This window comes from Biomphalaria glabrata, chromosome 1, assembly GCF_947242115.1.
Source record: "Biomphalaria glabrata chromosome 1, xgBioGlab47.1, whole genome shotgun sequence".
In the NCBI taxonomy this organism is placed as follows: domain Eukaryota; kingdom Metazoa; phylum Mollusca; class Gastropoda; family Planorbidae; genus Biomphalaria; species Biomphalaria glabrata.
The window spans coordinates 78,359,928-78,377,820 of NC_074711.1; the positions used below are offsets into that span (position 1 = coordinate 78,359,928).

Consider the following 17,893-nt stretch of genomic DNA (forward strand, 5'->3'; position numbering starts at 1 on the left):
ATAGACTGCAATGACACAGTTGTCTGAGTTGTAGTGTGTTAAACACACACAGCTGATAATTATCGATTCTTCTGTTTACATTTAATTGCAAATGTTCAGCACACCACGATTATATTAGATTTAGATCTTCTTCGTTTACAGAAAAAAATGGGATGTTGTGCTTCTCAGGTGAGGGAGTCTAGGCTAGTCTAAGTCTAGCTACTAAGTCTAGATTCTAGAATCTAGATCTACTTATTCTGACTTATTCTACTAACTTTTTTTTAGTCTTTACTAAGTTAACTAAGCCACTGTGACTGTCTAAGCCTTGTCTAAGGCTGAGTCTTAACTCTAAAACTCTAAGCCCTAGCCTAATCTCTAGTAGTAGTCAGTAGACTTGAGCTTCTCACTATCAAATCAATCATTATGATATTTAATTATAATTATGACCGTCTAGAGTCTAGGCTTAATCTTATAATTAGATTTAATAGATTTAAATTGATTTATAATCTAGAATCTAGAACAGATATGCTAGAATTTATATTTATAGTAATTTATACTAAATTATACTATTATAGTATACTAGCCGGATATTACCCGCTGTCTGCTGGCCTTAGATTGGGTATTTTTAATCTTGTGGATTAAATTTAGCTATGGACCATGGATGTCAAACTCTGTGAATGTACCTTTAACATTTTTTTTCTTTCAACATGAAAATAAAATTAGATTGTTTAGCCGTTAAGCAGACATATTCATATCAAATATAAAATACTGTGAAAACAGGTTTACCCAATTTGTTAAAAAAAAGTTTGGTTCATACTTTAATAGAGATAAATTTAGCTATTTTTTATTTTTGCCCCTCCCCCCAGCTCCCCATTATGGGAGGGATATTATACATTCACTACAGTCTCTGCCATGATCTAAGGAACATTTATGTCATGTAAGATTGGTCAGACGGTTTTGCGGGACGGACTTACATACATACATACATACTCCTTACTTTCAATTATATTATATATATATTAGTTTATTAAATACAGACTTTGTTATGTTTATAGACTTAGAAAGAAATCCTTGTTGGGCACAGTCACTGCTCATTGCGTGACATTTACTCGTGTATATTAATGTAATTAAAGATGTATTGTTTCACTTGAGCTGGTGTACTACTTTTTATCTTGTATGTCTACTTCATTCAGCACAGCACAACAAATATTAACATTGATAAAAAAGTCTAGGAGTAGCAGACATTTCTTTTATTATTCATAAAATAAGATACACATTAAACTGGCAAATCTAGCCATAAAGAAATACATATGAGAACATGACAACTACTACTTGACCATGTGATTAACAATCCACAATTCAACTGTGGATTCTTGTCTCTCACATGAAACATAAATATAGATTTTACTTCGTGCTTCTCAACTAATACATTCACAATAGCTATTCATAATTAATGATGTAACAGGCATACACAGACACAAAAATGGCAATAAAGACTTTTCATTCCACATCTAGATCTTTTGTTATGTTTTAAAGTCTGTTTCCTTTTTTTCACAGGTTGCTTGTTGCTGTGGACCGGCATCCTGTGCTCTGTGCTGCAATTTTCTTCCTCCCATAAATGAATCAACAGGCACACGCATTATGTACTCCTTACTTTTTACATTCACATTCATCATACAATGTGTCATGCAAATTCCCAATTTGCAGTATTTTATTGAAAAACATGTGAGTATATTATGTATCTGTATAAAACCACACTTACATGGATATTTTTCGCTATAACAGACTTCTTAAATAATTGCTTTGACATATAGCAAGTTGTTTAGACTGTGAATTCTATGTTTCAGATTTAGTTTTTGTGAGTTTACAATAATTCTTATAAATGACTATGTTTGTGCAAGTTCTAAAACTTTATATCTAATAAGAATTTTAGCTATGAATTTTGTTTTGCTTAGTGAACAAAATCGACACACTAAAGCAAAATGAAAGGGAAATTCCTTGATTATTTACTACTTGGCTTAGTCAGCTAGTCAAATGGGGATGCAACATGGTTATTTATTAAATAGTGACTGTGTTTAGAATTTAAGCAAATCTATATTATTTTGTAAATGAACTCATTACAAAACTCAACCTGATTTTGAATAGAATTTGTCATTGAAATGTTTTAATAGTTTCTTAAATGTAATGCAATTTTTTAATGCTTTTAAAATAATTTTGTTTGTTTTTCAATTTATAGAACTATTGGGACAAGCGTTATACACCTGAACTTTTTAAAAGATGTAAATTAAAATTCATTTAGCAAGAAGTAAAGAATAAACTTTCAGAATTGTTGACTGATGTAAGATAAATATATTTTGACTGTGTAATTAAACAAAAAAAAGATTTAAATCCTTTTCATTTTATATAATAATAAAGACTCAGCTTTGAGTCAGAAGATTAAGGAGGAGTGCAGTATTTATTATACCAACATAGACCCATCTGTGACCCTTATGTTTCACCACAACCAATGTAAAAAGTAAAAAAAAGTTTTCTTTTCAGACCTTACGATCTATGGGGCAGATGATGTTAAGGTCATCTGTTGCTATGGCCAACAGTTAACGAGCAGGGTGTCATGTGGCCAGCACAATGACCAACCGCCTTTACTTTCCCCAACTAAAGTCAGGTACCCATTAGAGTTGGGTGGACTCAGGGACATCCTAAAAATCCTGAAATTCAAAATCCCAGTCTTCGCCAAGATTCAACCCAGGACCTCAGGTTCAGGAGCCAAGTGCTAGCCTATGAAAGTGTAAATATTTGTATTAAGGTAATATTGTCTTTTTTTGTGTGTGTGCTGTTTTGTTTTCACAGGCTGTTAACATCTCAGAAATCTGTGTGCTATCATTATCAAACAGCGGCTGTGCTCAGCTGGTGGGCTATACAGCAGTATACAGAATAGGCTTAGCTGTGACAACCTTTTATTTTTTGTTAATGTTGTTAACAGTTTGTGTTCCTTCCAGTAATCATTGGAGAGCCAGCATTCAAAATGGGTAAATTAGTTGAAATGGTGCTTTATTTATTTATATTTATTTATAAAAAAAAAGATGCTCCTAAGTGATGAACTATTTTTTATTTTATTTATTAAAATTGGTATCATAATCACTCAAATGAATTTAGTTTTTTTTTGGCCAAGTGGGTAATAGTGTATCCAACATAACACAAGATTATGTTGAGTTATAAAAAAATAGTGTCCTTATACACCATGCCTTGAATTTTCAATTCAAGACATGAATATAAGTCAGGAGCAGTAAAACTAAACTATAAACAGGGAAAAATGTGATATCTTTATATCATGAAATATTAAAAAATAACTAAGCCTTTCAATTGTTTTTTCATCATTAAATTTCTAGTTTTAAAATCATACCAATCAGCTTTTAAAGTGCTTTAACAATTGAAGTACTTTCTCATTATGTAAAATGTTTTTGTTTTTTTTTACTTTACAACTATTATACTTCTCAGTCTTTTAAGTGCTTCTATTTTTATTGCATATTGTCAAATTAGATAAATCTTTTTTTTTTAATTCTTTTTTTTTATTTCAGATATTGGATTTTCAAGCTCATATTTTTATGTGGTTTCATCATTGCAGCCTTTGTCATACCCTCTGAATTCAGTATTTGTAAGTGTTTGTTAAGTAATACAATTGAGTCTTCAGAAAAAAAAATAACAAGAAGCTATCCAATTGACGTTAATTATTTGTTTTTATATTAACTGATATTTTTAAAAATCCATACACACATTTTGTCTACATTATTTTCTACTTGTGTTCTCCTCAGATTGGATGTATGTTGGTATGGTTGGAGGATTTTTGTTTATTATTTTGCAGCTGATTTTATTAGTTGATTTCTGTCATGCTTGGAATGCTACATGGTAAATACATGCTTTATATATATTTAAATGGGAATATAAAAATAATGTATTAGGTAGGGTGATCTTGTTTTGCATTCGCTAGTTTAGTTTAGAAAAGTTATTTGAAATATGCATGGGGAAGTCTTTCTTTGTCTCTGAAATTATTTTCTATGTTTCATGGAGATTTAGCTTTTTTTTTTAAATGAACTAAGTTTACTGTGCTTACAGCCTAAATAATTTTTTTTTCTATTTGTTTAACATAAAATGGTTGGTGGAGAAAGAAGAATTCATACTCCAACATTGATGATTATATCATTTTAAAATTAGCCTAATTTGAAAATTATGTTTTAAGTGACAATGTAAATAATTTACAAAGCAGCTGACAACAGGTTCTCAAGCCAATTGGTTAAAGTCACAGTGTTACAATTTTTTTGTTACCAAATAGTTTTTTTTTTATATATTATAAGAATAAAAGAAAAAATGCATACAAAATTGAATATTTTTTTAATATCAATAAAAACCAAAAAAAAAACAACTGTTTTGTACAGCGCTACAAAGTGTACAATGTTGAAAAGAAATAAAGTTATAATTAGCCGAAAAAAATAAATTATATATGAGAATACAATAAAAACATATAAATAAAATATTTTTTCAGGGTTGGCAGAACTCAGGGACGGAGAAACACTTGTGGGACATGCTGTATGTATTTAATAAGTGGATTATTTTAAAGTTTAGGCAAAAATTGTGGCCTAAAAAAAGCACCACTTTAATAATATGTCTGAAATCAGCTTGGCTACATAAGCATCAAATAAATTTTTATGTCTTACTCTGCAATGCCCAAATTTTTTAATTAGAACACCCCTCCTCATTTTAAAAATTTTAAAATACTTTTGTAAATTAAAATTTAAATTGTAAGGCATAATCCATTGGCCAAGATTATTCTTTACTTTAGGTATCAAAGTTTGCACAATTTTTTCAGTACAACCTAATTGTCTAATTTTGAAAGTTTAAGAATTTGTGACTTTCAAAATTCAGAGATACAAAACTATTTTATTTTGACATGAAGTATAAGCTTTGTTTACAACTCATAATATAATTAGCTTTCTCTTTATGGACTATAAAACTGAGACCAGTCGTTATAGAAGGCCTGAACACTGACCTGCCATGTCACAACCTGTTGGCATTGCTACATCACAGGCAGTGGCATCAGACCTTTGACATGGCAATGAGCTGTTTTTTGGTCTGCCCTGGGTATTTTATTCCTCCAGGTACCTACCATATCTGTTGGGCATTCCCCTATCCACCACTTGAGGAGGCGCTCGATGGAAGAACTGCAACTCCTCATAACTATAAAAAGAATTACAAGCTTACAAACCCACACATTAAATATCATATTGAAAAATTCGAAGACACAAACATTGTTAAATTGTTTGAGGCACTGTGGTAGAGAAATTTGCAACTCTCAACCTTATACATGAAGACCTGAAGACTCAGGGATACCATCAGAACAGTATTGCAGGAGTCAGCCCTTCAGTGTGCTTAACTTCCAAACAATACTTGCTATACCCCATATAAGATCTGTTATGCAAGTGCACATCAATATTTCTGTATAGTGCCCGAAAAAAAGTCTTTTTAAGAGAGAATACAGAGTTAATAAAATAAACAATATTTGTGAATTGATGTGTTCAATTTGTCATTGAAGAGTGCTGTTAAATTTTAGTGAAAATAGGATTACCAACAGTTGAAAAATTCTCACTCTCAATAAGATAATATTATTTTATTGGTCCAAACTAATGGAAATTCATGAACTTAAACTAATAAATTAAAAACGAATTAAGTCATTGTTTCTATTTTGTGATTTTTAATTTATTTCAACAAACAGAGGGGGCTTACATAAAGCAATAATATCAAACATTGAGATTTAAACTTTCTCTTCTATTCTGCTTTCTTTGTATTTCAGGTACAACTGTGGTCTCTTTGTTTGTATTTGCTCTAGCTGTTGTTGGAATGGTTTTCTTATTTCTGTTTTATGGTGCTTACGGCTGCACTACTAATCATATATTTCTGGGCATTAACATTGGCCTATGTGTTCTGTTAACATTCTTGACGATATTACCCTGCACAAAGAACCGTAAGTGCTGGTTTAAAAATAAATTATTTTCAGATGCACACTACTTTTTAAAAAATTGTGCATATAGTATAGTTTAAAAATATTTTTTAAATACCATTTTTTGTATCTAACCAAAATTGTTTTTGCTTGTTTTTCAACTTCGGAGCTAAGTGCTCTAAATAGTCTCTTTTGATTGGCTGAGTTCTAAAAGTACATACTTTTGCTAGTTACAAAAAATTTATACATTTCAAAACATTTTATTATAAAGCTACCGTATGCAAAATTATCAGAATTCTATAATTTGTATTTGATAAAAATGAAAAAGATTTTAATCATTTACTTAAAATAAGATTTTCAAGTTTACTTGCATTACTTCAAAGTTTAGTTGGTCACAACACACTTAAGACCATCCTTTCTTTTGGTAGTGACAGTGCAGTAGCTGTACTACTTGTTATAAAACTGCTAAATCCTGACTAGTAAGTTATTCAGAAAACCAAGCATCAATTGAATTACTTTCACAGGAAATCCAAATGCTGGGCTACTTCAAGCTTCAGTGATTTGTTTGTATGTGGTTTATTTGACCTGGTCAGCACTTACTAGTGAGCCAATGGAAGAAAGTGAGTACTTCATTTTACAGTTATAATTGTTTTAGTTCATTGTGTAACAAGCCAATCTGACATTCAGAGGGCATGATCAACAATGACATTTTGTTTTACAGTGGATATTCCAACTAGTATGACATCATCACTCAGTCAAAATTTCTAGAGTGATAAAAAAAAAATAGGTCAGGTGCTTCCTGTTCATTAACATAGAGCTATTTAGAAGTATTACAAAAAGATAGACCTGGAAGATATATAGAGATATACAAAGGTGAGATAGAAAAGATCAGGTCTGTCAATTTAAGTTATTGTAACATAGAGCTATTTAGAAGTATTACAAAAAGATAGACCTGGAAGATATATAGAGATATACAAAGGTGAGATAGAAAAGATCAGGTCTGTCAATTTGAGTTATTGTTTTATCGCCTGTGATGATGTCTTATTCATCCTTATTTATGAAATCACAATGCACACATGTAAGAAGAGAAGTCATTACAGGGACAGTTCTGAAGCCGTATCAGTTATTATTAAAACACCTCATGCAGTTGCAATTTGTTGATTGAACAAACAAAAATATTTTTTTAAAACTTTCTCTTAGGCAGGTGAAGTCCTTCTTTAGTAACAAAAAATTAAAAAATAAATAAAGATTATCTGATATATCTATAACTTTGAAACAAAATTAACTTTTACCAATATACATATTAAAATCAATCAATCAAATCAAATAAACCTAAATACCATTACTGGGACATTGGACATTGGATAGATTCTCTTTGCCCTCCTTACTCTGTTTCCATTAAAACAAAAAGATTTAAAAACGCCTTCATCCCACTTTCAATCAGAGTGTTACAAGGTCATCTGTCATCACCGAGAAGTACATAGAAGCCTAATTGATAAAGTGCTGGTTGTGTGAGTGTGTATGTGTTTTGTGTGTGAATGTTGTTCTTATTTCCATCTCTACTGTAATTGTTATAGTAGTTGATAGTCAAACTGATTCTCCATTAGTTCGGACCAATAAAATTATCATATCTTATCATACTTCTGCAAGAAGAGCTGATTATCAAATGGTTACCAAACACAAATTTTTTCCTATTCATTATTGTCCACACAGATGATTGGGGAATGCTAAAACTTGCCAACATGCAATCAATTTAAAAAACAATTATTGCTGCTGTAAAAAGCAAAAACATAAACAAAATCCAGGGATGAAGACCAATGACATGGTTAAAAGCCAATTTTGCATAGATTTTTTTCTGTTTTTTTTTTTTTGCCTTGTAGTAACCATATATAGAATACTTAGAAACCTTTCCAAGGTTTTAGTGTACCAATATGCCAGCTTGACACACCAGTATGCACAGACACAGACTCTAAGCCAGCTTGGCACACCAGTACAAAGCAGTACACACAGACACAGACTCTAAGCCAGCTTGGCACACCAGTACAAAGCAGTACACACAGACACAGACTCTAAGCCAGCTTGGCACACCAGTACAAAGCAGTACACACAGACAGACTCTAAGCCAGCTTAGCACACAAGTACAACATAGTAGACACAGACTCTAAGCCAGTTTAGCACACAACTACATCACAGTACACACAGACTCTAAGCCAGCTTGGCTCACCAGTACAAAACAGTTCCAAACACATACCATTTAACATATATACATAACAGTTAGTGTTGTCAAGACTACAGAGACATTTTCTAGGCAAGGTTTATCAAGTGATAAACCAATGCATCTTTTCCTGGCAAATAGTTAGCTTGTCTTATTAAATTGTTTATGAAAGGCTTCACAAGGGGAAGTATTGTAGAAAGTGCTAGAACTTTTAGACAGTGGCTTGCTTTGGATACAAAATCATAAGACACCCATAAGTCAGTTTCTGAATTAGATTTAGCTTTTTGACTGAGTTTGAACTAAAAGCAAAAGGCAAAAAAATCTGAGTGAAAGGGGCGTTCTGCAATTCAATATGGAATGCAAAAAAGTTTCTTCAAGTGCTTGTTGAGTACATGCAGCAGAAATGTCCTATCACATACAACTTGGTTCAGAACAATTGCTGATTTAGATCCTTCTTACATTGTCAAAAAAGACACTGACAAAAATGTTTATGGTTTTAAACTAATTTTGGATAATTAAGCTGCATTTATTTATTGCAGTTAAGAACTTTTTAGATACACTGAAAGTCAAGGCTTCATCTGTGATTTCTGGTGACACTCAATCTTCCACAAGTCGGTCTGTTCTGACCACTACAACTGAAATTGTACCAAGCCTTAATTACACCACTAAATGTCGGCCTGACCCAGCATTTCCAGAGAGTGATCGTATCTCAGCCTATGTTGGCTTAGTTTTTATGTTTATCATGGCTGTTTATGGAAGGTAAACTTTACATAATACTGATAATAATGATGTAAATTTTGAGGTACAGTAATACTCATTGTTTAATGCTAATCATGCAGTTAGTTAGCATGGGGAATTTAGTACATAGTTTGTCACATCCATATGCGATTTTTTCATGATAAATTGCTACTTAACTCTGTCATTGCAGCGTTACTCTTAGGGAGTAACTTTGCTAGCGCTGGCAAGTGTGGTTATACTATCAGCGAGTAACTTGGTATATAATATTTATTTCACTATCATTATAATGTTAAACTTTTTCATTCTCTTTTTTTTTTATTTTCCGGATGACTTCTTAGTTTTGATTGTAAATTGGACAATTTTGTGTTAGTGGTTCCTCTTTTTTTTTTTTTTAGTTTATTTTGAGGGAGCCAAAATAATGGGAATAATGTAATTTCTTAGAGCATTTGTTCATCGTTTATGAAATTTGAAGTGAAAAAAAAGTGTTAAGTTTTGTACATTTCAATATTTATGGATTAAATATATAATTAAAAGGTTAAATCTTTCAATATACTGATTTTTTTAAAGAATTTTTTATATATTTCCTTTTTCCATACTCAGTTAAACTTAATAAAAAAAAAAATTCTTGTATATTTTCTTTTACTTTTTTTTTTTTTTTAGCCAACTCATTTTCCTTTAAAATAAAATCAAATATATAATAAAATTTTAAAAAGTTAGGTTAGTTTTAGTAACTATACCCCCTTTTAAATTTTTGTTCTTCCCGGAAAACAACATTTTTTCACTCAAAACAGTACACACTGAAAGAGTTAAATATAATTTTAATAATGTAGTTTTTATAGGTCAGACAGACAGAGTGAGTTGATATAAGCTTTGAAATTAGTTAAATTTAATACAAAAAAAGATTTCTTTTTACTATTTTAATTTTAAATTAATTTGTTGTTATCCTTCACCGGATATTAGTTTTACGTCGTTATTGTTTGTTTTTTACAACGCTTATATCAATTCACTCTGTCTGTCTGGTAAACAGTGTGTACACATTATTTCTCCAACACCCATTCTCTGATCAAGCTGAAACTTTGCACAATTATTCATTGACAAGACATGAATCAATAAAAAAAGTAACCAATTAGACAATTAATTACTGTTAATTCATAATTTTAATATCAACATGTGAAACTAATACAAGATAAGCCTCTTTTTTTAAAACAAAAAGGCATGAAAATAAAGAAGTTAAAATTATAAATAATTAATCTCGCTAATGCAAAAAATCAAAGCAAAATTAAATGATGATTTGCAAATTATCCCTTTTTTTAAAATTCTCTTTCATATGTTATTCTTTAAAACATACTTCTTTCACAGTGTGCGTACATCTGATGATGCTCATAAATTAGGAGTAACAACAGTAAGTTTGTTTTCTGTTCATCTTCTCTTATTGGTAAAATACAATTTTGACACTTTACTAAATCAATGGTTTACAAAGTGGGGCCCATAAAGTGACTTGATATAAGATTGGTGAAAACAACAACAACAAGAGCATTATTTTCATCTATTCATTTTCATTTCAATGAAAAAAAGGGAAGAGGGGATTACAAGCATTTGCTCCTTAAACTATTAAATTGTTTATTGTTAGTAATATCTTCATATACACACACAAATATAATCATTTTGTACACTTATTCTTAACTATAATTTCAACTAAAGCTCAGCAAAATTACTTTGTCTTCAGGGATTTTGGTAAAAACCCTCGGTTTCTTTATGAAGTCTATGGTGGTTTATTTATAATAAATGGGGGTGCTATGAATGTTTGATCTTTACTAATGCAAAGAGAGTATGTATAATATTATCTACACTTTAAACTGGTTAATCTTTAATGATTTTTTTTTAAAATTAATAAGTAGAAGATATAGATTTCTATGTTATCTTAAGAATTGTTTACAAATTTAACAGGAAGGCAAATCATGTTTCTGCTGTCTGATTACAAAAAGTGAGTAGATCATATTGTTTGTTTTGTTTACAGTGATGATTGTGTGCTTCTGTATGTATATGTGTTTTAAAAAACACAAACATATAAATATGAAACAATGATATTTTGTGCTACTGAACTTTCCCAGGAGACAATCCGTCTGAGCTTGGAGGTCAGAGGGTCATTCAGAATGAATCATCGCAGGTGGTGTATTCCTACTCCTTCTTTCACTTTGTCTTCTGTCTGGCAGCTTTAAATATCATGATGCAGTTGACCAATTGGTACAGGTAATTGATGCACCTAATTATACACACAAATACATAGTTTTAATTAAATTTTAATAAATAAAAAAAAAAACACATTGAAAACCTCCCCAAAAATGTAAGCATAAATATATATTCAATTGTATTTACACTATGTTGTTTACATAACTTAATAATCCATGTTTTTTTTCTGTTCTATTCAAATTTATGTCTATTAATAGAAAATTATATATTTTTTTTTTAGTCCAGCTATGTCAGATTTAGACAACTTTGGTCGGAACTGGGCAGCTGTATGGGTTAAAATAGCCTCCAGTTGGGTTTGTGTGGCTATCTATATATGGAGTCTTTTTATACCCAAGGTAATTTTTTTCTATCCAAAAGCAAATGATACTGCATTACAGTATAGACTTGATAGAGAAATTTAAGTTTTTTTTTTTTTTTTAAGAAATATGAGATGTTTAACTAAATTGAGGTTGAATTTGTTAAGTAAAAAAGAAATGGAATACTGCAAGATGCATTTGATGGCCAGTAATGTGATAATTCCAAATTTACTTTTGCTACTTATTGTTTGAAAGTCATTGTTGGCCTCCTTCAGTTGTAGGATAACTATGGTTCATCTCAAAGAAAACTTTTTCATTTGACAGTGGAACCCTATTCTCTAGAGACATTCCCATCCTTATGGATCACAGGTTAAGGTGGCATTCGCTTTGGTGGTAGAGTAGCCAGCCATTTTTTTTGTTTGGCATGCTTTTCTTCCAGAGCTGAAGCCAACGCTTTTTTGCTGTCCACAGATTTCTTAGTCACCATTATCTCAATGGCTACGTCTTCCAAGTAGTCAACATCAATGTCACTACTTTGAAATAAGTAAACCTCAGATAAATAAATACATACAATTTACTATATTATTATTATGTATCAGTTATATTGATCTTTAAATGGGCATTTGCGTAATATTAAAATTTATCAATTTGACAAAAGTATAAAGAGAATGTGCTTTTGTTGAATCTATGTTAGTTATAGCTACTATTACTAAGGCATATCTCTACATATTGTGTGATTTTGGACACACAAGACTATTCCTGTTACATATTTTGGATAAATTTGATTTAAATTATTGCAATTAGCAATTTTAGCCTTACCAATGATATACGTTATAAAAAAAAAATAATTTAATTTATTATTTTATAAGGTTTTTCCTACCAATGTAAAGTTAGTGATAGTAGTGGCATTTCTCACACATCCATCCTGGAGTCAATAAGCTTAGAATATATTTACATATTTGTGAGGTCACTTAAGCTGAATTATGATAGTTTTTTGATACACAGAAAAAATTCTTCATAAAAGCAGGAATAATTTAGGTACTTTTGGGGGAAAAAAATAATTATTTAGCTATAGCTATGGATTGTAGCCATTTGAAACTCCTTCTCACAGTGCAAAATAAAGCTGCATTGGGCAAATTTTTTGCATTGACGCTGCCAATGATACCTATGATCTTCCAAGCCAAACAATTTTTGGGCATTACTGAGCTATTAGTACATTAAAATAGTTTTTATTAAAAAAAAACATTATAATGATGCTGGTTTTCCATTAAGTTGGCTCAAAAAAGAATGTTATTATACAGTCTAAACTCTGAAAATGATGAAAACATTTTTGTGTTTTTATTTTACTTGTGATTTATACATTATTATTATTATTTTTTTAGTTTTGTTTTGGAAGAAACCTTTCCTTTCCTGTGGACGAAACAGATGAAGTGGATGGAAAAAGAGATGTGGAAGTAGCTGTTAAAGAGGATTATTCTCAAAGAAAACAAAGAGTGAGATCAATGTCAGAGCAGTCTGACAGGTCAGCATCTCATGGTGCTCTGAAGGATTTTGGTGGCAGCAGTCAAGCTCTTTCAAAGGGTTCAAAAGAGAATATTGCAATGAAAAATGTCAAGAAATCTCAAGAAAATATTTCTGGGATAAAGGGATCAAAAGAAAACCTGTCCAGAATGGCATTGTTAAAAAGTTCAGAAGAAAACTTGTCAAGAATGGCATTATTAAAAGGCTCAGAAGAAAACCTGTCTCGGGCAGTTTTGTTGAAAGGATCACAGGAAAACTTGAAAAGAAATGCTAAAACTCCTTCACGTGAAAAACTACACAATCTTGATGAAGCTAATGAAAGAATTGAAGAACTCGGGGGCAGACGGTTGACTGGTGGAGCCAAAGAAATTATTCTAAATAAAAAACTTGCCAGCAAAGACAGGAGTCAGTCTCAGGAAAAACTAGCAAGCAGCAAAGGTAAATCTCTCTCACAATCATCTCTATCTGGTCAACAATCAAAAGCCCGGTCTCAAGTTGTATAAAGCAACAATGCAATTTAGGTGTTTGATGTTTTTCTTTCTTGTTAAAGTTTGTACAACCTTCTAGTCTATAAGCTGTGAACTATTTATCTGTGTATTCCTCTACACTGTGTATTCTATTCTGTCATGATCCTTTTGATGTGTTACTTTATACCTCCACACTGTTTAAGCCCAAAGCAGCCCTGTACATTTTAGAATCATGATAGAAGTCTTTGAAGTCTCCTACAGAGGAATATGATGATCATAATTCAGTGCTCAAATTAAATTCCTGCTACTATAAATGGGTCCCAACAAAGTTAACAAAGGCACCCATATTATTAATAGCATTGTAAATATTATTGTAAATTGTGTTTATATTTGATGACACTAGAAAACTTGTTATGATTGAAATTGTTGAAATGTAATATTTTAGATGAAGTCCAAGATAAACTCTTTCTTCTTTGAGTTACAAGTTAATACTACCAATAAAATTTCTGAAAACTTACTGCAAGTATTATATTAAACTAATGCAGATATAAATAATGTTTTAACAAAAATAAATTATATTATTATAATTATAGGTTATAAATTACATATATTATAGTTATGTATAAAATCTATGATCTTGTTTAAAATACCCATCAAGAGAAGCACTGTGTTTATAGATACTTAGATAACAGAATTAGCAGTGCAGGTACATATTAAAGTCTGTATAAAGACTCATTATTTTTAAAGTAAGGCTTCACCATTAAATTCACAAGATCCACTCTAGCACATATAAATTACACATGGTACCCTAGTTTTTAATTGCATAAACTATAATAACCACATAACTCACTTTGTGTTTTTCTGATATATCTTTGTCTTTTGATAAGACTGTGCAAAATAATCTATATAACTAAACTTTGATACTTCAAATATATTTATTCCTTTGTCCTAATCAATTCAATATGCACTCAGGCACCATGTTTGGCAATAAATATTTCTTCCTAAAAGCATTAGTTTATGCATTTTTTTACCTATATGTTGTGAAGTATAAATATATTCCTATATTGCTCTGTTTTGTTAATTAGGAATATTATGTCTGATTTATTGATCATTCTTTGGAGCTATTTAAAATAGTGTGCCAATGTGCAAGTTTTATATTTTCTTTTATAGCATATTATATTTCATTGCAATTTGTACAATGTTATTTCTACAGTACGTTTTCAAGAATGGATTAGTTATTTTAAATAGTTTCTATTCTTGTACAAATAATTTTCATGTGGAAACATTTTTCATCTTTTTTGGAATCTTTTTTTTATTCAAATAGAATTGTACAATTATCATTTTATTGTAAATGTTGAATAAGTGTTTGTATCTATACTATAGATAAAAAATAGATAAAAATGCAACTTTTTATTTTCTATATTTCAGCCTTTGAACCATGCTGCCTTTTTTTTTTATAAATAATTTTTACATATTTTTTTTTTGTTAACTTGCTTTTTTTATGTGTATATTTTCACTTTGTTACAGCCTTGATATGAATGGGAAAATTTGTTGACATTTAGCCCATGTTCTCACATAAAAAAAAAAATAATTTGGCTCAAAATTTCATCATGATCTGAGTTTCTTGTGTTAAATTATCTTGCAGTTCTTTTGTACCTTTTGCCTATTAGATCAGTCCAACTCTTGATTTCTCATTCCATTCAACAAACTGACTCTTTTTTTTTACACTTTGGTCTTTCTCTCTTCAACGCATAATGAAAAAAAAAAGATAAAGGGGTTTTGTTATGTCTCCTATGTAGACATGTTTTCCTCTGTTGTTGGTACGATTTGTATACATCTTGGCGATGCTCTCTTATTTCTACAGCATCATCATCAGCAAGCTGTTTTGACTTTATCATCACACTTATACATAAGTTGCTCAAGTAGTCCTAATACCAATATAGATTATTTTCTGCTGGGGCTTCCATTAAAGTAGAAGGAAACAAAATGCATTAGCCTTAGTATTTATTGAGTAAGATTGTGTGACTTTTTCTGCTTGTGCTGGTAATGTTTCCATTCAAAATTATATTCTAGAAAAAAAAAGGAACCTTGTCCATAAATGAACAAATAAAAAAGAAGAAATACTTTTGTTCTATAAAGAATGATTGGTTATCAGCACTTCATGGCAGATAGTGATAATTAGCCTTTATTTATTTCACAATGTGGCTGTATTTCACAGTGTACAATACTTACCAGTATATAGGCCTACATATTTGTATACAAGTATTATGTTGAGGAATCAGATCAGGATTTAAATCCATTATATATCTGTATCTACAATTATTACCTTGAACCTTTCAGGGTTTGTGTGAATTCTTCTGGTCTTGGGAGCTGAATTAATTCATTCTATGTACCAGTAAGGCTTTACGTCAGCTGAATAAATGTCTTTTTTTTAATGTTGTAATTTGTATCAATTAATAGAATTATGATTCAAATAGTTTGCATAAATCCCAAAAATTAATCAATTAGTTAATAAATTGTTGTAAAATGTTTTACATGTTTTGAATGTTCCTTCAGAGTTGAGGATAATTTACTTCCTAGTCCAAACCTCCCGCAGGATGACTGGGGATGGCAGCGGGCAGGGTATGAAATTGAATGATAGTCCAGCATGCATACCACACGACCAGGCAGAAATCCATGTTGGTGATAAATTATTTTGTCTGATTTAAAATAAGGGGAACAAATGCTACTTAATGAGAGATGTGGATATATATATATATATATATATATATATATATATATATATATATATATATATATATATATATATATTTAGTCTCCTTTTTACATTTTTTCTCCCATTCTTTGATCAAATTGAAATTTTGCATAATTATTCATAGTCGACAACAATGCACAAATCAATCCAAAAATTAAACCAGTTATCATTTTCAGATAGATAGCAGTAATTAGCAGTTATTTCCCCTTAGATAAGCTTTGAAGTATTCTTTTTTTCTATTACTTGTTTTTTCTCAACATTATAGTTACACTTTTATACATTTTTTTCTGTATTTGACCTTGTTCTTCAACCAAAGTTAGCTCTAACTTCATTGTTTATATTCTGATCTCAATTTTTTTCTAAGTTGAGCCAAGTCTAAGTTGTTTACCAGAACTTACATTGAATAAATACCTTGTAACTATGGCCAGCATTATAACTGCAATTATGTTCTCATTTCTTTTCTAAAATAACTGACAATGGTTTCACTACCTCATTGTTATATAAATCAGTTTCTTTCTATTTTCAGAAACCTCTATTACAAATATTCTGTTTATATTTTGCTTAAGTCCTAGTGCCTTGATTCAGCAGAATTAATTACAAAATAATTGAAATCGAAATGGCATTTTAGAGACAAAATGGAGAATGAGAGAAAGTAATTGAAAGCAAAATGTGGTATGAAAATAAACTTTACTGTCACCAATTAAATATTGACTTTAAAAAAAGACAGTATTATTAATGTATCAAAGTCCAATCACTTTTACTTTTTATGGGAGAAAAAAAATGTATGTACACTAAAAAGTGCATAACTATCAAAGATGGAGAATGATTCATTTGTAAAATAAGTAACTACTTTACACATTATTTGTGCCTAAAAAAACAATCTTTATGTTGTCTCGGAATACAATGGATGCGCCCAGATGAGTCACTGGTTTTGGTTTCGTCTTGAGATGGGGCAGAATCTGGTGTGGCTAATCAAGCCAATTCTGGAGCGGCTGATTTTACCACAGCTTTGTGCGAGTGTATGCATTGGTTTTTGGGCTAGGAGAGTTTTCTTTTCCTTTCTCTTATATAAGGCAGCTTTGTTTCTTTTTCTCTTGGCGAGGTTTGTACCAGCATGCAGTCTGTATCCATGCATGTCTTTGGCAATTTCCTCCCACATACTTTCATTGATATCCATGGTTCTCATGTATCGCTTGCAGACATATCTATAGGCTAGTCTTGGGCGACCCTTGGGCCTGACTCACTCCACAAGCTCAGCATATAAGATATCTTTCAGGAATCTGGCATGCGGGTGACATGTCAGAGCAAGCGTAGTCTTCACTGTCTCGGGAGAGCATAGATGCTGTGATAAATGGCAAATTTCAAAACATCCTGATTGGAGACATGATCCCTCCATGAGATGCACATTATGCGTCTCCTGCAGCGCAAGTGGAAACTTTTAAATGTATTTAAATCAGATTAAATATTTTTTTTTTAAATTTTGGAATAGTATCATAATATTGTGGCTGTGTTAGTTTTATTTTTTAAAAGCAAGATTTCTTTACTTAAATGTACTCCACTATGTTTAGTGACTGGATCGACATTACAAATATTTCCCAAACTTCTCAGTGTAACTAAAATAAAATTTACTGTCAATTTATAAACCATTTCAACTATGAGTTTTGCAGTTTTATTTTGTTTTAC

General features: G+C 30.7%; 1 protein-coding gene across 1 annotated transcript; it reads left to right on the plus strand.

Annotated features, from left to right (window-relative positions):
• The first annotated feature begins 15 nt into the window (after positions 1-15).
• Positions 16-17,862, plus strand: LOC106071299 (probable serine incorporator). The gene is made up of 14 exons (XM_056017007.1): positions 16-168; positions 1,537-1,704; positions 2,827-3,005; positions 3,555-3,631; positions 3,789-3,882; positions 4,517-4,560; positions 5,822-5,992; positions 6,493-6,588; positions 8,723-8,942; positions 10,281-10,323; positions 10,869-10,905; positions 11,033-11,171; positions 11,392-11,506; positions 12,850-17,862. The coding sequence occupies exons 1-14, from the start codon at positions 148-150 to the stop codon at positions 13,489-13,491; spliced, it is 2,046 nt and encodes a 681-aa protein (XP_055872982.1). The 5' UTR covers positions 16-147; the 3' UTR covers positions 13,492-17,862.
• Positions 17,863-17,893: the final 31 nt, after the last annotated feature.